The 20,012-nt window shown below is 45.8% G+C and overlaps 2 protein-coding genes and 2 non-coding genes across 8 annotated transcripts in view; 3 read left to right on the plus strand and 1 right to left on the minus strand.

The window, feature by feature from the left end:
- RCSD1 (RCSD domain containing 1) overlaps positions 1 to 2,020 on the plus strand; it is a 59,441-nt gene extending 57,421 nt beyond the window's left edge. For all 4 annotated transcript variants that reach the window (XM_074349761.1, XM_045515860.2, XM_074349760.1 and 1 more), the window contains one exon: positions 363 to 2,020. In XM_074349761.1, the coding sequence (XP_074205862.1) occupies positions 363 to 395 (33 nt within the window). In that variant the 3' untranslated portion in view covers positions 396 to 2,020. The remainder of the gene's footprint in view (positions 1 to 362) is intronic.
- A 7,138-nt stretch (positions 2,021 to 9,158) lies between these two features.
- TRNAP-CGG (transfer RNA proline (anticodon CGG)) lies at positions 9,159 to 9,230 on the plus strand. Its single transcript has one exon. It is a non-coding gene; the product is annotated as a tRNA-Pro (tRNA).
- Positions 9,231 to 9,865: 635 nt separating this feature from the next.
- Positions 9,866 to 9,937, minus strand: TRNAP-AGG (transfer RNA proline (anticodon AGG)). The gene has a single exon. It is a non-coding gene; the product is annotated as a tRNA-Pro (tRNA).
- A 5,091-nt stretch (positions 9,938 to 15,028) lies between these two features.
- MPZL1 (myelin protein zero like 1) overlaps positions 15,029 to 20,012 on the plus strand; it is a 57,444-nt gene continuing 52,460 nt past the window's right edge. For both annotated transcript variants that reach the window (XM_074349774.1, XM_074349775.1), the window contains exon 1: positions 15,029 to 15,341. In XM_074349774.1, coding sequence (XP_074205875.1) covers positions 15,044 to 15,341 — 298 coding nt within the window. In that variant the 5' untranslated portion in view covers positions 15,029 to 15,043. The remainder of the gene's footprint in view (positions 15,342 to 20,012) is intronic.

Consider the following 20,012-nt stretch of genomic DNA (forward strand, 5'->3'; position numbering starts at 1 on the left):
AACCAATCAGGAGTGAGCTCCATGCAAATGAAGTACTACAAATGGACCAATCAGAAGTTAGGGAAATGAACCAATCAGGAGTGAGCTCAGGGAACCAATAGAATTTTAGTGGTAGGTAAGCCATTTCAGAGGCAAAAAGTGAGATAGAGCCTCTGGGTTAGGGAACCGGATGGTGCTGGCAGGAGAGTAGTGGCCCTTCCTAGGGGTCCTGCCAGTCTTTTTATGGGGCTTCCCGCCTCAGTATCAGGCACACAGCATTATTATTACTATTATTGACTGATCTAGCATCCCCAAGGAGATAGACTGAGTGTCTGATTTTCCCTACTCTCCTCCCAATTTATTCCTTCCTCCTCTGTTCACAGGATAAAACCTCTGTCCAGGACACTAAAATGTGAAGAGGAGCTGACTGTGCTTGTGAGGAAGCTGCTGGAGCCGTCTCTTTGGAAGTAGCAGCAGCGACAGTAGCGGCAGCCAGGGAAGCCACGGCAGAAGCGGGATGTGCTGAGGGCAGAGGTCAGCCTGAAGACACAGGGTGCCGTTCCCCCCACACACACACACACCGTCGCCGTCGGAGATTGGATCTGAGTGCAGCAGACTTTTATCAGCTTGAGTTTATGTCACTTGACGGACTTTGTTAAAAAAAATTTTTTTTTATTTAAAACAATCTACTGTGGTGACAATTCCCCAGGGATACTGGTCAACTTGTGGGGCTGGCTGCTCTCCACACCCACCTTGGGACTGGTCTAGGATTTAGGCAATCAGATTTGGTTTGTATAAAGTGAGCGCCTTTTGACTAAAGTTTTCACTGTTCTCAAATATAAGTCAAAACTCATTTCAGGTGGCTAGAAACAAAAGATAATCACTGGAAATAGAAATCCTGTAAGTTACCAAAGACTGCAAATTATATGGAGACCCCAAGACGACCTTTCAGCTGGGTCCAAATTTGAACTGGCCTGCCAATTTTGAAAACACTGGACTAGAAGAGAAAATCATTGAAACATTAAAAAAAAAAAAAAAAGTGTCAGGTCCAGCACCAGGGGCTCTCCCACCCGGTAATTCTCTGGTTGATGATACACTGGGAGGAGACCAGCTCAGCTCACCTGCTTCTGCCGCGGGTGGAGGTGGGGGGAGGCAGATGCAGGGAGCAACCCCTTTGGAGAGGCAGAACATCCAGAGGTCTCACACTGCATTTCCTCATCCTGAAAGCAGAGAGGTGATACCTGAGCAATACCTGCCCTCTGATTTATCCTGGGAGGTTGAAGTTTGCACTTCCAGAAGGGCACCCTTGAGCACGGATTGGATGTCTCCTGGGAGGTGCTTTGAGCTTCATGATGTGCAGGCTCCCTAATGAGAGCGTCCTTCCTGGTTTCCTGGGAAGCTCTTGAATAGAAGCCCAGGCTCTCCTTCCGACTCAGGTTGGGTCTTCTGTCTGTTCTCGCTGGGTCGCTGCTGCTTTAACATGCGGTTTGGAGAGCAGGGAGGCTTCCCCAGAAACAGAGAGCCTGACTGCCCCTTCCTCAACATACCACATATCGTCTCCCCATTTCAAAGGCTCCTGCTGAAAGATGCTAATCTGCATAAATGTTCAATCTTTAGGGTTGGTCCTTATTCAGATCTGAGTATTTCAGTGTCTCCACATGCTGATTTGGTCGTTGGAGCAGTCGCTTTTCCTAGAGGTCTTTTGGACCACACTCAACTCTGACTTCAGAAAGCACTCTCCCAGACTAAAAGGCCTTATCTCACCGCTGGTACCTCAGTTTATCATCCCATTTACAGTTTTCCTAATTCCAGGATAGTGTTAATATTTGGGATATATATTTTTCAAAAACTATTTTTAAATCTAATGCAGCTTCTACGACTTGTAATTGAGTGAAGACTTATACTATAATAAGCCTTGTATTTTAGCAGAGTTTGGGAGATACGTGTGTCAATTATTTTGAGATTGATCATCTATCCATCTGTCATCTATGTGTGTACTGATGGAGCTGTATACCCCCTAAACAATACGTGGATTTATTTATATACGTCTTTGGGTTGTTTATATACTCATGCACATAACAGGGCAAGAGATTTGTGGATGTGAGCATGATTGTTGGGGGGTGTGTGATGAAAGGGGGAAATCTACCACTTGCCTTTCCTAGAGAGGACTGGTATAGATGGAATGTAGATGTGAAAATACAACTCTGTTTTCCTTCTGGAGGGTCCATGCCTTACACTAGCAGGTAAGGAAGGAGCAATCAAAAATGACAAGAACGCGATGCTGAAGGAACACGTGTGATGCTGTCAAAACACCTTTCTGTCTTCCCAGTTCCCTGTTCATCATGCAGTTGATCTATTTTGTGAAAACACAGAGGCTGCCACCCCCAGGGGTTGTTACCTGAGATGGGGCTCTTGGTGGGGAATTCACGAAGCTTAGGCAGGACCAGGACCCGTTCTCTGTTGGTGCCGCAACCTGGCTGTTTACTGCTTTCCTTTCTCAGAGCAACCACATTCGGGTGTTGCATCGGCATGGTTGATACTGGGATTTCAAAGTGGGGATTAAAGAAATCCGTTTGTGTCTTAGGTAGCACAGAGCCATCACCAGGCCAGGAAGGCTTGCATTTTGGCTTTCTTAATAAGCTTGAAGGGAAACACTGGTCCTTCACAGCTACAGGCTAGAGAGACGCATCAGAGTCATTCTTCCACCACCTTTGTAGTCTAGCTTGAATTATAACCTGTGTCCTTCCTTCCTTCAGAGAGGGAGCGGGGGGGGGGGGGGGGGGACCAACTTGAATGCTTTGAAGGAATATGCCAATTTTAAAAGGGGGGCTGTGATGCTGTTTCAGCCAAGTGTAATGAGACAGGACCGCCAGAAGCCCTGGCTGGGGCCACAGACCACTCTCCTCACTGTCACCCTGAACAAAGCCCAGTTGGCCAGACCAGTTTGGGTTTGTGAGCAGCTGACTGGTCACTCCATAAATATATATCAGATCGGGGAAAAGGGAGTGGACAGGCAACCAGTTCATCATCTTCTTTTGATTAGGAACTCTTGCGAGGTTAAAAGTTTAATACAGTTGAATGAATGAGGACCTTCAGCTGCCAATGAAAGGAACTCAACTCAAACTGGCTGATACAAAACAATTAACATCTATGAATCTCTCCTTCTCTCTCTCCCTCCCTCCCTCCCTTCCTCCTTCTCTCCCTCCCTCCCTTCCTCCTTCTCTCCCTCCCTCCCTTCCTCCTTCTCTCCCTCCCTCCCTTCCTCCTTCTCTCCCTCCCTCCCTCCCTTCTTCTCTCCCTCCCTCCCTCCCTCCTTCTCTCTGTTTACCTATATACTGAATGATATAATTGAAAATCCATGGATAGACCTAAATACAATCACCTAAGCAATGCCAGAAATCTCTGTTACTGCTTTCCTCTGTGTTGGCCACATTCTCAAGCAGGCTCTATGCAGCCTGTAAACCCAATGGAAGAAACTTATTTTTTTCCCAGTAACAGGGGATACGGGGTGCAGGGAATCCTACAAAGGTTTTCTTTAGGCTCCATGGGGCTCCTACAGCCATGCCTGAACCAATCGTTATGATGAAGAAGATGCAGAGATCAGACTGGCCGGGCCTCCGTCCCAGGCCCTCTCCTGCGGTTAGGGGCCAGGTGAGTCAGTTCGCTTTCACCTGCAAGGCCTCTGAGTAAGAGCAATGGGGGGCCTCCAGGTGAAATCAGGGTGCTGTTGCTAAAGGAAGTCATGCTGAGTAGGCAAAAAAGAAGAGAGAACTGAGTAAAATTCAACTGCTGGGCAAATAAAACAGAATTAATTTTCATAAGGCACCGAAGAAAATTAGGCTCCCATTTTATGTCATCCTGTTCTGCTGTGTTCAGAGCTAGCCTGGAGCTCCGTGAGGGTCCAGGTGGTGTCTGTGCTGTTCCTCCTCACGCCCGTGCCTCATGCATTCTAGGTGCTTGTAACTGTTAAGTAATGAGTGATTTCAGAGCTGGAATAGGACTCTTTTCAACACTTATCGCTGCCCAATAATTCGCTCATCTGATACCAGATGCCTGAAGGGTCGTAATTAACAACTGATTTCACTGGCTGTAGCCTTCCTTCCCAGTTAAAACGCACATCCTGAGTGAAGTAAGGTTTTAAGCCTCCTTTGTCATCACACTTTGTGTGGAGTTAGTTCTAGAAAGCCTTCCCAGAAGGGGTTGAGGCAAAGCAAGGCCCACAGAAAGCAGGAGACACACTTTCCCGACTTCCCAGCCTTGCTTGAAAGTCCGGTGCCCTCCTAGCCCAGGGACGTCCTGGCCAGAGTGGCCACGAGGCTGGGATGACCATTACTACAGGTCTGCCCTCACATCTGAGGAAAGCTGTGGGAATTCTGGAGAGGCCCCACTGTGGTCAGATGGGGCAGGACACGCTGGTTCTTTAAGACTCCTCAGAGGATGTGTTAAATGCCTCACAGTAAAAAGGGAGCCACTCACTTCAAAAACAGGAACAAAGAGACTTCTTTCTCCTCCTCGTCCTGGAAAGCTGTGGGCCCTCAGTGGACTCTGCAACATCCTGGTCGGCACAGCCAGGGAGATGCTATGAGGGAAACAGGACGTGGAAGGAAGGGGCTGGCACAGGCTACGACTCCTCACTGGGAACCCCCATAAGTAATGACTCTGGCCCCTTAAGGCGTAGTTTCCCATGAAAACTTGAAAAAATTACTTGAACTTGAATAACCCTGTCATGTCGGTTATCACACTTACCACCTGCTCCCGTTTTAAAGCATGAGTGGGCTGAACTGCACTTTAACTAACGTTCAGAAACAAGATTCTAGAATGATTACATGGTAGGTACTCAAAGAATGGTATACTCATTCCCCTCCAAGAAAATAGCAGGAACTCAGACACTGGTCCCTACTGTTGGACTATCTAAGGGCCCCATGGGTGCTAGATGGTGCTGGGCACTTCCCATCCTGGCTACTCCTGGGCCCTCAGGAACGACAGTAGCAGCCTTACTGACGACTTCTGGAAGCAGCTGGGATGGGAAAAGGCAAAAGGGCCTGCTTTGCATCACTTGCCTCTAATTCTGTGTCTCTTTTCATCCTACCAAGCACAAGGAAACACAGTATTTAAGAACCCTGTTTTCTCTGTGATTTAAAAATATTATTTATCTTTATTTTTTCTCATTATAGAAGTATTATATCATTATTTTTAAACATTCATGCAGGAAAAGAAAAGATTTTAAGTAAATACAAATTATTTGCCATCCTTCTACCCAGAGATAACTAGTATTAATATTTTAAGGATTTTCCTCTAGTTTTTTTTTTAATGCCTATAGACATGTACATGTTTGGTTTTGAATTCGTCGTGGTTCCAAAACTGGGATCTTACTATATGTAATTGTGTATCTTTCTGTTTTGCAACATTCGATCGTGAGTGTGCTTCATAAACAGTCACAATTTTGATCATGAAAACTATACACTTTTGTCTTCTTCTATTCATCCAATAACACCCAGAGTAAGACCAAATCTGTATAAAAGGGAGGAGTAACAATACCCCCTGGGGGAAATGAAGGTGTCCTGGGAGAAGGCAGTTCTTTTCACAATCTAGATCTTAGATTCCTGTTGGATTTATGACCTCAGGCACACTCAAAACTTAACACAAGTGGAAACATTTTAACGAAAGATGAAAGGGCTGGGGCAATTGCAAAAATTCATTCTTGCTGATTCACAGATTGTAAAATTCTGGGAGAGGCATGAGGTAAGTCTCAGAAAAAGGATCGCTGAGGGAAACCACAGAGGAAGTAAAATGTAACTGAAGCTGTTGTCGGCTATTAGACTGGTATGTCCAGAAAAAAGACACATACGTTCGATCTGATCCAAGTTTCTGTGTGGATCAGGACACGGCTTGCAGTGGAAGCAAACCTATCTGCATGGCAACCGTGATGACCTGTGAGCCAGTGCCAACCCCACAGGCAGCAAACCAGGCTCAGCACGCAGTCGTGAGGCCAGTCCCGTGGGCTGAGTTAGCCAGAAGTTTCCTTTGAATGGCAGATCCGTGTGATTAAATTGTATTCTCACTTCCAGGGGCTGACCATGCCTAGTCAGAGCCATCTCTGCATCACTTAAGCCTAAATTAGGTCAGAACTCAGTGGCAAGCAAATTTTAGTTATAAAATAGTCACCAAGCCATCAACATAAGTGATTTTAAAAGCCGTTCACAATTTCAAGGCACCAACCCTGACAGCATTTCAGAGTTAGAGTTATTCTAATCGTCTCCTAATGGACCCACTTTTTCTCATGTCATCTTTGCCCTCTCAGCAACTGACCCCAAGTCAAAACTGTTATGTTCAATAGTGCTTTTAACCTACCACCATTCTCAAAAGTGTAGAAGCCACCAAATTCCTTAAATTAAATTAAAAGATTGAATCATGGGTTTCAAAATTCTCTGAGAGCCACTAGTCCTCTTCCTCCACATCTGTTTTCGTCTTACTTGTAACCTGCCAAGCCAAGCTCATTGGCATGGAATTGCATGGACAGCCATAAAAGCCATCATTCCTTTTGACCGTGCCAGCTCTGGGAGTGCATCCTCAGGAAATCATGCAAAACATGGGGAAAGTATATACACAAATGGATCAAACAATATTTATAATCAATGAAACGTTGGACACCAGTAATTTATCACACAGAAGAATCATTAAGAAAATGATGCTATATTATCTTGAGGAAATAGAAAAAAAAATCATTACAAACAATTTAAAAGGATGGGCAAACAGATGTGGGAAATTGAAAAACAGTAATAACAAGAACCTTGAGAGTGGACCCTAGCAAAGGCAGGAGATGTCTCCAGCTTTGCCATCTTCCATGACACCTTGGCGAGCAAAGGGAATGACCGGGAGCTCCCAGGAGTGGAATACAGCTCAGACAGAGCAGAGGGAGCCCCAGCAAAGCCATGGTCTCAAAGGGGAGGGCAAACCCTGTTTTGGTCAGGACTCCTCCTAATGAGAACTCCTCTTTTTTCACCTTCCTGAACCCAGTCTTGAACTATACGAAAGTAGGTTAAAAGCAATCTCCGGGTCTCAAACCTTAGCTCAGTAGGAGGAAGAAAAGTGGTCTCAGACAGGGAGAAGGCGTAATTAAAATGTTTATGTGCTTTCAAAGCCAAAGGAAGACTCAGACAGAGTTGCCCACCCTAGGCATGTCCTCCTCCTCCAGGGAGCGGCAAGGCTCTGGGATCTCTCTACATGGCCAGAATGGATTATAGAAAGATTTTTCTGCTTTCTCTCTTTGTTTTGAAGTACGTCCACTTGTATTTCCTCTGTCACACTCCCCAAGGGTGTTGGCTCTGGTCCTGACCTTCTATCATTGACTGGCACCTCCAGTGCCCACTGGCATCCAGAGGAAGGATGGGATGGAAGAGCTGAGAAGCTGTGCATATAGGGAGCTGTCAGTCAACAAAACACCACCTGGACCCTAGGAGAACCGTCTGACCAGGCTACGGAGCAATGCATTCCAGGGATCCAGAATGAAAGATGGCTGAATGGAAGAGGGTTTCCAGAAATGAGGAATCTCTGCAAGCGGACCACAAACCACAAACCACAAGGAGGTAGCAGGTGGGGAAGGAGGGGGGAGTGCAGGCCTCAAGCAGACAAGGCTTGCTAAAGATCCCAGGCCGGGAAACCTTACGGAAAAGAGACCCTGCACTCTCTGTCCACTGGGGAAGGGCCTTAGGATAGGCTGGAACTGTGGGGTTACCGACTCCAAGCTCTTACTGCTCCCAGCAGGACAGATCAAGAAATCGAGAGACGTTGTCCAGGCAAGGAATGGCGACTTTATTTGGAAAGCCAGTCAGAGAAGATGGTTCCTTGGGACAGGATCTTCTTGCTCAGGTTTAAATGATAGTTTCTTTTATAGAACAACGAGGGGGAAGTGAGGAGATAAAGTTTAAAAAAAGGCGATAAGTTGTTGCAAATATTTCCTGATTCTGGCCAGAATCGGGAGGGGATGTGTTAATTTCTTCTTTCCTGCAGCCATTCACAGGTGGGCCTGGTCAGGACGTTTCTTGTGAGTTTTAACAAAGGTATTTTAGCTTAACACTCAGGCATGGTAGGCAGGGTTCCCAGTAATGAGCCATTATGTGTACTTTACGCTACAGGCAACATCCCTTTAGTGATTAACTTGTAGCAAAAGTAATCAAACTCAAAGGTTAAAGTAAAAGAAAGGGATTCAATATAGAGCCGGATTTGTTCCTCCTTGTTACAGCAGGGGATGGAGGTGGGCTGGTCCCAGGGCGAAGGTCCTCCCCCCTGCCATGCCTTCTCCACTCCTCCAAGCCACCAAGACACCCAAATCTATCCCCTCCCTCCCCAGCTCCTTTCATGGCCTTTCCCATTCACCCCCACCCCCACCCCTTCCAAGATCTCGGGGCTACCACTTCCTCGCACTGTGGCCTTAAGTGAGCTACTTAACGTCTCTGGGTATGAATTACCTCACTGCAAAATGAGGGTAACAGTAGTACCTAAGGGACAGACAGTTACGTATATACAGTGAGCTCAGTACATGCAGAGCGCGTAAAAGAGAGCACGATCCCAAAACGAACGTTCTAAAAAAGTTAGCTGTGAATACTCTCTCCTTTGAGATTTCTTGGCCACATCACTCCCTCCCAGGGATAAGGTGCATCCCTCCCCGTGTCTCTTCCGCGGTCCTTTCCACCCCACCGCTAGCGTGGTCCAGCGGCAGTGCAGAGGACGGGGACGGGATCGGGACGCGGCACGGGGCATTGAGGGTGGCGTGGGCGGAGGGTGGTCTGAGCTCCCCGCAAGGAGCGAAACTGGTGGCGGGGAGACTGGGCTGCGGGCACCCGGTGGCGTCCGGCGTGTCCCAGGGCCCTGCCCCGCGCCCTCCTATTCCCGGGCTCCGGGCGCCCGGCCGCCACCGCGCTCCCGGCTCGGGGAAGGCAGCTTCTCGGATCGAGTGCGGACGGCCGCAGGCCGAGGCGCGGAGCGCGGTCGCTGGGTGATACGCCCGGCTCTGCTGGGCAAAATGCGCGTCCTTTCCTGCTTTCTCTCTGAGTGGCGAGAAGTTTCCGACCCGAGACCTCCGGAGTAAGAGAAGGGTCGCCGGCTGCGGTCGGTCGGGCAGTGCGGCCGGAGGCGGGGCAAGACTGAAGGGAGGAACCAGAAACGCTTTCGCCGAGAGCGGCTCGTTGGTCTAGGGGTATGATTCTCGCTTCGGGTGCGAGAGGTCCCGGGTTCAAATCCCGGACGAGCCCAGGCTTTTTTTCTGTCTAAGCGTAAAATTTAAAAAGCAGTTTCTCTTTCTCACACAAGCCATTTAAAGACTGAAATGAAACTCTTTTAGTCCCTTGAGCTCGAATATTGAGTCCCTTTACGAAGTAAAGGATCGAATATGGTCAATTCATACAATATGCAGTTTCTGTACGTCCGAGGGCAAGGCATTAAAATGTAACATGTAAAACAGACGATACGCACCGTTCGGAATCCTGGGTGCCCCTCGAACACTCCAAACGTGAGCAAGGGGCGCCGTGGATGAGCGGGACCCCGGTGATGGGGCGCGCCGGCCTCCTCCAGCGGTCACCCCTGCCCCGCTGTGCCGGTGGGCGTGCGCGGGCGTGAGCAGGTTTAAACAGCACCTGTAGGCAGCTGAGACCCGAACTCTGCGTCCCTTACACACATGCTCGACCCTGGAACTGGCAGGAGAGGGGACGAACTTTCTACGTTCCCAGGTTACGTCTTTAAACGATAGTTGAACATAAAATGTGCTCTAAGTTCAAAATGTCTCAACTTTGTGGTTTTCGCCAACATGTATTTATTACACTTATGGATCTATTTTTAAAAAAAAAAAATTAGTTCCTTTAGAAACGGATTCTTCTAGAGAAAGAAAAGAGGGCTCGTCCGGGATTTGAACCCGGGACCTCTCGCACCCTAAGCGAGAATCATACCCCTAGACCAACGAGCCGTCGTGAATTTGGCATTTCCGCCATCATAAAGGAAGGTGAAATGACTCGGTCCTGCGCCCTCAAGTGGTTGTCTACCTGATGTGTTTATATTCTTAAGCTATTTTGCATTCTAGTGTTTTCGATTTTCTTTCTTTCCTCTTTTGATTTTTGAAAATCAGTGACAGAGAGAAAAACAATGATGTCACTACCACTGTAATGTTTATAATTCTGTTTATATTCGTGGCTAATAAATTGCAGTTAGTGTGTAGCAATATCCCTGTGGCAGGCGGATTCTAGACTCTTTCCCTTACTGAGTTCTGGACGTTGCGCTTCCCAGTAATAGTAAAATTGTCGGTTTCATGCTTACACCTTTTAGCCTAGTGTTCGAAGCACCACCTTTCCAGCCTTTCGAATTCCCATCTCTGTGTTTCTACTCAAATTGTTTTATTCAGTTGGAAAATCTGTCTCTCGCATGCTCTTTCTCTTTTTGATAAATCCCAAACTCTAACTTCCTAGAAAAAGATCCTTTAACATATTAAAACCAATTATGTGTGGTATATAATTGGGTTGCAGTCCTGTCTCCTCTAATCATAATCTATCGGGACAGGACACCAACACCAACACTGAATTCTACTCTATAATTGATAACCAGTTGTTATAATTGGTGCCCAACTGTCCCAGTATCTTTAAGGCATGGCTTCTTCAATGTATTTTACATTGTTAAATACTTAGCATTGAGGCTCATGCTAGCAAAGCTGGAACTCAATGAGTAATTGCTGAATGACCACAATTTGTTCCAAATCCCTTAAAAATTCCTATTTTTGTACTTGGACAATCAGTAATTGTGAATTGTTCCTCTAGCAAATAATTAACCAGACAGGAAACAAGTCAACAGGGTGACTATCCTAAATACACCTATTCATTCATTTTATTTTATATACCATTCATTCATCAGTTCATTCATTCATTTGCTTGCTCATTCATTCAACAAACATTTAGAGGCAATATTTGCCTGACTCTGAGTTGTTAAGTTTCTTCTTATTGTTTGACACCAGTTACTTACAGTTCTGGAGCACTAAGGCTCACTCCCCACCCTTCTTTGTTTTACTTGAAACTGTCCTAACTTGAGTCTTCAGTCCTTTTTAGGGTCCAAGGCAGAGAGGATAAGAATAGCCTTTAAAAGTGTTCATTAGTTCTAGGTGCCGGCATAATTTATTCATCAGAACCTAATTGGAAAAAATGTGCCCTGGACACTTAAGTTTCTATTTCTCCTGAGAATGAAGAAACTACAAAATATAATTCATTAAGTAAAATAATGTTTCACCTGAGATTTCTGAAAACCTCCATTCTCTGCAGTTACTAAGAGATCTGCCTCTATGCTCACCTTTGCTACTTGAATTTACTACAGTTATTATCCTTTTTGGGCTTAAAAAAATTTTTTTTTTCTTACTCTTACTTCTCTAGTGATTGAGCTTGTCTTTACTCTGCAGGTGCCACTAGCGTTACCTCATCTGCCCCGCCCCCCAACAATGATACAGAAAGACTGACTAACAAAACTCAGGACCTCAATTGCCCAACACAATGGGAAATACCTCTTGCTCAGTAAGAGAGGTATCTGTGACCCCTCTCCAGGGCACATCCTCCCCTTAAAGGTGAATTAGAAGTTGCAGAGCACAGGAAGATAGAAAACCTTGAGGAATATTTTATCCTGGCAGCAGTGAATAAAGAAGCCTGGTGATATATCCTTCTCCTATACAATGAATCCTAAAGACCCCATTACTCATATTCCCCCCAAATCAGTGCCTCTAAGCCCAGAGACACCAAAGACACTACAAATCTAATTTTCAGATTTTCAAAAATTCCCTTTCAAAAATGCAACCCCTTTCCCAGATTAAGACATTCTCTCTGTAGAAATGTTAGTGAAACTGATTTAGCTCCAGGTAAATCTTTCTCAGTGTGACCTGAAATTCATCTTTGACTCTTTATCTGATATTCATCAAATCTCAGTGTTCCTTGAATGGCTTGCTATCGCCACCCTCAGATCACAGCATTCCGGTTTTCCTCTGGCCACAGATCTTAAGAGACAAAGAGGGAGAGAACGCCAGTTAGAGCACAGGAGGTGGAAGAGCATGCTTCCACAATCACAAAGATGTTTGAAATGCTGGTGCTGGCCACCCTTTGCCTACTTCTAGAAAATTCCAGCTCTAGAAAATTCTTCCCATATATATTTGCCAGTACTAGCTGCTCCTGGGTGCCCCTCATCTGGTCTCCATTAAGAGACAACGTAAAACCCTGAGATGTTCCAAAGGCAAACCCCTCCTTATCAGTGCCTTTATTGCGCGCTGCATGGAGCAGGACGTCTGTGAGATAACTAGTAGACAGGACTCTGCACATGATTTTCCTTATTACTAACTCTGTGGGGCAAATTCTCCTCAAGGAGCCCATTTCTTTCGGAAGCAACAGCCCATTAAAAAGGACACCCCTTTGGAGGAGGGGAGGGTATATAGCTTATGCTTAGCATGCACCAGGTGCTGGGTTCAATCCCCAGTACCTCCACTAATGAAAATAATAATTAAATTAAATTTAAAAAGACCTTCCTCACCTGATTCTGAGAGTGTTGTCTGAGCTGGAAAGAGCAGATATCTGGAAGAGGAGGAGGCTTGGTGAGTGATACCTGCAGGCTCACCACAGTGATTGAAATCCAAAGGGTTTGTTGGTTTGCTTGTTTTCCATGTACTATCTCTACAGAAGGATCAGAAACTGCCATGCCAGGACTATGGCTAAAACACCATTGCAAGATTTTTTTTTTCTTTGTAATGTCTCTAAATTAATTGAATAAACATTCATTCATCTGTTCATTCAGCATTTATTCAGCATCTACTATTGCTTATTGTGAAAACACTTTGCTTCCACAGCTGTCTCTGGTTCCACGTTGGCCCTTCGGTTGCTTTCCTGGGCTCTAGACCTCGATATCTAACTGCCTTCTGATTGACCGTCTGGGTATTCTCAGCACTGTAAGCTGTGTCCAAGGCCCAGCTCATCAGCTTTCCTCAAAGACCAGGTTCTCTTACTGGGTTTTTAGTCTTAGTTAACTGGTAGCATTTTTCTCCACTTGCCACTAGAAACCGGAAGTCACATCTGTCTTTGAGGATTCTTTTCTCTTGAATAGACTTCCCATCCAGGTTATAGGCAGTCCCGGCATTCTTTTCCTGAAATGCTTCTCCAATCCTTGCCTTCCTCGCCACCATCACTGCCAATGCCTTCAGTCGTGCTCTCTTCACTTCTTGTCTGTTGCAGGGGTCATCCTTTTAAAACACAGATCTGAACTTATCACTTCCCTTTCATCACACCCCCCCCCCCGCCACTGCCTACAGAATAAAGACAACCAAGGCGCTTCAAAGTACGACCACAGCGTCAGCTGGCCGGTTGGCTCAGCTGGTTAGAGCGTGGTGCTAGAATATGACCACAGCCTCCTTTTCCAGCATTCTCTTTCCCCTCTTTCCCTCACTCCCCTGAAGTTCCAAGCCACACAGGATAAACCCACTATTCTTTGCACCTGGTATTGCTTTCCTGTTTTTGAGTTTGTTTTCCTGTTTCTCTGTGGTGAGCCTTACTCATCCTTTAAAATCCACCTCAAACACTACATCCTTTGTGCATCTTTTCCAGACACCGTTTTGGCCAGTGGTTCTCAGAAGAGGGAGGTATGTGCATTGGGGTATATCACAGTCAGAGGAGAAGCTTTTAACCTTACATGTGTCTTTGAGAATCACTGTGCCTGTTGGCTTTAAGTTTCTTCTTTACTCAACCTTCTCTTCCAGCACTGAAAAAATTTTTGTTTGGTACTGGCTTGCTACACTGGTGGACTCTGTGCTTCTTGAGCATAAAGTCTAAGTATTTGTACCTACAACACATAGTAGTTTCTCATTTAGTGCATTTGTATTCTTTTCAACCTGTGACAGTCCAGAAATACTTCATAAGGATCTTACTGAGAGAGAAATAAGGCAAAATGGTTCTGTTTTTGTTTGTTTGTTTGTTTGTTTTTAGTTTTCTCTCACTAGTGCTAATTATGAGTTTGCTGTACTGCAAGGCAAGCAGGCTAAAACAGCAGAAATATCAGGAAGGGCGTTGATGAGACTGACTTTAGACAAAACTCTGAAATGAGGGGCTGCATTTGGGCTCTCTCACCAAGCTCTTCCCCCCACTCTCCTGTCTAATACTTGTTTCCTTCTCTCACACTATTGATTAGACTCCCACCTAAATTTTTCCTTTTCACTTCTTTTTTGTGGGCCATTCTCATGAGGACCCTTCCAAACACTTTCCAGTATTTACTGGGCAACCAGTAAGTGGCAGACACTGTTCTGGGCCAAGGAAACCAGGTTGAGTGGGCTCAGCCACGGCACTTGAGAGTCAGCGTGGGGAACTTGCCCTAGCCCAATTTATATTGATAAATGGAGACACAGTTTGTTTACATAAGCAAAACAAACAAAACCACATTCATTCGTGCTCCAGGTAGGAGGAAAGAGTTCCCAGTTCCCAACCATTCTTAAACCAAAAGAAGGGGCTCCTAGGAGATTCAGACAAGATGGAGACTTCTTTCTAAACTAGTAGATGTCTCAAATTGCAACACGTAAATTACCTGGTCCAGTCAAAGGACAGGCCTTGAAGACAGGGCAAGGGGGGTGATGGATTCTATCCGGACGACTGAATCCGAAGCCTCTCCTCGTCCTACCCATCTCTTAATATTACTATTCTTTAAAATTTTGTAAACGACCTTCTTTTTCTTTAGGTGAGGCTCAGAGAAACCGAGAAGAGCGGAAACAGAAGCGAGGACAGACCAGGCAAAGCCCTGCGGTTAGGAAAGAAAATAAAGAGATCTGGGGAATTGGGCCCTTAGAGATGCAGAGGAGACACTGGCAGGCAGTCAGGCGGCCCGGGACAGGCGGACGGCCACGCAGGCAGGCTGAGGGCTTGGCAGCAGTAGACTGGGACCTCCCGGGACCCGGGCCTCCAGCGCCAGGATAAGGAGCCTGGGTGGGACCGAGAAGGCGGGGCCTTGCTTGGAGAAACGGAATGATGGACTGTCGGTGCCTTCCAATCGCGTCCCTTAAAGGGTGCGGGGCAGGCCAATGAGCGGACAGCAGAGGCCGGCGCGGGGCCCAAGCCAGGGCGGAGGGCGGGCGGGCAGCGGCTGGGGCCGCCAGCGGGGAGCGCGGCGTGGAGGTGCCAGCGGACGCGGTCGGCGGCGAGTCCGGAGACCCCAGCTCCAAGGCGAGCTAACCGCAGTGGGGACCGGGGCCCAGGGGCGCGGCGGCTGCGGCTGCAGCGGGAGGACGATGGCAGCGCCCACCGGGGCCGGGGCACTGATTGCAGCTCCAGACCGCAGGCGCTGGCAGTGGTCGGTGCTGGCGGCGGCGCTCGGGCTCTGTGAGTGATGCCGGGCCGGGGCGGGGGCGGGGGCGGCGGGGGCTCCGGGGCCGGGTCGCGGGGCCTGCGCGTGCGGGGCGCCGAGGTGGGGAGGGGGCGCGGCCTGCGCGCTCTGGGGCCGGGGGACCTGAGCCAGCGGGCGGGGAGCAGTGGCCCCTCGAAGGGCTGGGTAGGCGCGGAGCCTCTTTCTTCTTCTTGGAAGCCTGCGTGTGGAGGAGACCGGGAGAGCTCCCTACATTGCTCCTTCGTGGGGGGCTTCCTGGGGAGTGGGGCCAGCAAGCGGCGGCTTTGCACCCTCGCCGAGTCGCCTCCCTTCTCCGCATGGTGACTCTTGGTCGCCCAGGCCCGACTGGGATTCCAGTTCAGGAACCCAGGCTTCTGGCGTATTCCACCTTTGGGAGGTGGCGGAAGGTTGCAGGTTTTTCATCGGTAGGGCCTTTGTTGTTTGTTTCCCTGTTTTAAGCGAATGTTTTCTTTTACCTTGTAAATTAAATTTTACTGCTTTCCAACCCATTTTTTAAAGCGTCCGAAGTAGAAGCGTCCCGAGTCTCATTTGCCTCGTCCCTGTAGGCTGCACAGCACCAAGAAGAAATCTACATTGCTTCTGCAGAGAGGGGGGAATTCCACTGAAATGACCTGGCTTAAAAGATTTTGATCAAATCCCATGATAACTCCAGACATAGTCACCATGGTTTGGCAAGACGTAGGCCATTAACACGTTGCCTTTTAAAAGGCGCATTTTTCTTTTTTCCAAAAAAAAAAAAAAAAAAAATTCACTTTTTTTGTTGTTGTTGCCAGATTACGTGAGTGAGATATAAAGTAAATCTGAGGCTGGATTGATTGACCTGGATGAGTCGTTTTAGGGCCATCTGCAGTAGTGTCTGCCACAGGACTTTTTTTTGTATTGTTGTTCAGAGTACTTGTTGCTGCCTCAGAATGTGGTTAAGAAATGGTTATAAGGAGGGCCAGCTCCTAAGAAACCACGGAGACTTGCTCATCTCTTTTGTTTTGCAGAATGTCAGTTGCATCACAGTGTCTGAACATGAGTAAACTCAGTAATTTCTTCCATGGAAAAGTCCTTAGTGTAGTGTTTGGAACCAGGAAAAATATCATTTAATGAATGATTCCAGGAACTATAAAGTATACATGTAAAAGTTCCCCCCCACCCTCTGGAGGTTGACAGATAAAGATATATACTTTGTATATATAAGACAGTCTGTTCTGTATCTCTTCTAAGGGGAAAAAAAAAGATTGAAAGTGTGGAAGTTTTTTGTTGGTTATGGTGGTAATATTCATGTTTTAGGTGAACAAGGAGGAAATAGCTTAAAACTAAGACTTATCAGAAATCTGTGTTCAGACAGAATTATTATGCATGAGAGGCAGACATTGATTTTACTGAGGCAGAAGCAGTCAGAGTAATCTTAAACTCAGGGTATTAAAAAGTTGGAGAACTGAAAAACTAAGTATTAGTGGATACTAATATAAAAAGATCAGCAGAATAACATCTATACCCACCTTGGACACACCTAGCTCTTCATTTATGAAAGATGAACACTGTTACGTGAGAAGTCACAGCTGATGTTATTGGTTCATTTTGGAAGACTATGGAATATTTCTTATGGCCAAGTTACCTTTCCTTGTCATGGATACTATACATAGCAATTCATATTTTACAGAAAGCCTTCTTGAGTTTGATCCAGATACAGTTATTCAGCAAACATTTGTTAAGCATTTTTGAAGTATTAAACACCAGAAGTATTCTAGAAAGGACCTGGCCTCACATAATTTACAGTTCAGTGGGAGAAACACAGTGTGGTAAGTAATGTAAGAAGTCTTTCATGAATGGTTTGCTGCCAGAGCATTAAGGAGAGTCATCTTTAGACAGAAGGTCAGGCTCCTGGAGAAAGAGATGCTTAAGCTGAGTAGGCACTGGGGGAGGAAACAGTATATGCAGAGTCGTGAATGAACCTGTTGGTAGGTCTGTGTGGTAGGAGGTTGGAGTGTATAGGAGAGATGGTGGGAGTTGAGGCAGGAGAGCCAGCCAGAGATACTAACTCACAAAGGACCTTGTGTGCCATTCATAGGTCTGGATTTTATCCTAAGGGCTGTGGGGAGCCTGTGAAGGATTCCTCTGTCTATTGAGATGCGAAGGGTGGGTTAGAATGATGTGAGGCTGAAGAAAGCAGAGGGCTGTTGTAATAAACCAGAGAAAGATGATGAAGACCTGAGTTAAAGGAGTGGGATGTGAAGAGATGATATAACTAGGAGCTCTTTAGAAAGTAAATTTGATAGGGCTTGAAAATTTAAAAGAAAAAATTTTTTTAGGGGGGGGAGGTAATTAGGTTTGTTTGTTCGTTTTGTAATGGAGGTACTGGGGGTTGAAGCCAGGATCTCATGCATGCTAAGCATGCGTTCTATTGAGCTATACCCTCCCCCACCCCAGGGCTTGGAAATTGATTTGATATGGGCTTGAAAGAGCAGAGTGTAAGATGATCCTGAGGTTTTGGGCTTGGGAAGGGGGTTCATATTTTTGGTAAGTGGGGCTTTTCACAGATGAAGACTATCGGATGAGGGAATTGGAGTGTCAAAGGAAGAGGGTGATGAAGTTACTTCTGGAAATGTTGAGTTTAAGATGCTGCTAAGACATCTCAATAGAAATGGGCAGAAGACAGTGGGGTAGATGGTTCTAGAGGTAAGGAGAAAGTTCTGGTTGGAAATACAGATTTGGGAGGCTTTATGTGGTTAGTAGTTAAAGCTATGGATTACCTGGATGAAGTCACCAGGGAGAGTGTATTGAAGAAAATAGAAGAAAGCCAAGGACAGAGTCTCGGGGTTTACAAACCTGAGAAGAACCTGATGAGTGTGGTGTCTTGGAAACCAAAAGGAAATGGTTAACAGTGTCAGATGAAGAAAGAGTGAATGCAGGAAGAATTACTGAATTTGGCAATTGGAACATCTTTGATAACACTTAGGTAGGAATGAACACAAGATACATGAAGAATAAATCCCAGTAATTTATATCACCCATTTCAGTGAATGGCCCCATCATCTGTCTCATGGCTCAACCCAAGACCTAAGATTTCCTCCCTATCCGTCCTCCACATCCAGTCAGTTCTCCCATCTTCAGCGTACGACTGGAACGCACACTGTTTTTCTGTCAGTGGTCGCACCCTGCATTTTAGTCACACTCACTGTCTTTTCTTGCCTTATGTTAGTGATACCGCCAGAGCCTCCCAGCTGGACTCCCCATTTTCTCCTCTTGCCTCTTTCTAATCCATTCTTCATGCAACAGCAAGAATGATTTTTATAAAAATGCAAATCAGATCATACCGCTTTCTTGTTCAGAATTCTTTCATGGTTTCCCGTTGTGCTCTGAATGACGTCCCCACGGCCTGTAGTTCTCTGTGGGATGTAGCTTCTGCCTACCTCTCTGACTTCACTTTGTGCCACGCACTCCCTTGCTCACTGCTTTCAAGCCACCCTGCCATCTTTCTGCTCTTTGACTCCCATTCCCACCCCAGGTCCTTTGCACTTGCTGTTCCTGCTGCCTGGTGTGCTCTTTCCCCAGAACTGGCCAGCGCTGTCTCCTTTTCATCTGTGAGGCCCTGGCATAAATGTCACTTCCTCAGAGAGGCCTTCTCCAACCTTCCTGTCCAGAGGAGTCCCCTGTTACCATTTCTTGGCCCTTTGTTTATATCCTTATTGTGGTTTTTCACTATTTGGTTCTTTTTCTCTTTTTCCCTCTACTAGAATCCAGGACAGAGATAGTGTTTGTCTTGTTTATAGAGGTATCCCTTGTGCTTAGTGTTGTAGCTATGATAGATACCATTAAATGTGTATTAAATGGCACTGAGGCATAGGCATGTCTTGATGACCCTTTATTAGTAGTTTACAACATGTTGTTAGGATTTAGCCTGGTACATAGTACATATCAAATAAATGTTTGTTGAAAGAAAGAGTATTTTTTTCCAACTGTGATTTTTATGCCCTGTCTGATAATTTTCATGCTTTTAGTACCGTTTCATATTTCTTCAGAAATGTATGGAATGAGTTAACACTTGTCAACCACTTTAAAGGCTATAGTTTTGGAATCACTATTTATATATTTAAATTATTTTATCATGTTTCTTGTAGCATCTAAGTGTTTTATCATTAAAGCTTTTCCATTTTTTGATTTTTGACCAAATTTTGACTTGAGACACTATTCCTGTAGTTGAAAGACCACAAATCCCATTACCAATTCCCTCACTTATACATATTTCCTAGTTGGGATAATAAAACAAAAACTTAGTCTTTTTTTTTTTTTTTAATATTCTACCACTTGTTTTTTAACCTTAACTCCAGGATATTTACTCGCTTTAAAAGCTGCCAAAAGAGAAATAAAGACAAAGATTAAGTGAAAGAGGGATATATGATGTGAAAAGTACACAAAATGTAAATTTGTGTTTTCACAAAGTCTTATTATTCACTTATTCAACTAAATGAACACCCACTGGGTGCCAGGCACTATTTTAAGTACCACAAATGCATCAGGGAGGCTAGAATCTCTAGTTTGAGGTGTCAGATCAGACAGGGCGCACATACTCACATAAATAATGAATACCAAAGGACAGATTAAATTCCTGACAGTCATCGCATCTAAGATAATATGGTTTGTCTTTTATGAAAATT

Source organism: Camelus bactrianus, chromosome 21 (assembly GCF_048773025.1).
Source record: "Camelus bactrianus isolate YW-2024 breed Bactrian camel chromosome 21, ASM4877302v1, whole genome shotgun sequence".
NCBI lineage: Eukaryota > Metazoa > Chordata > Mammalia > Artiodactyla > Camelidae > Camelus > Camelus bactrianus.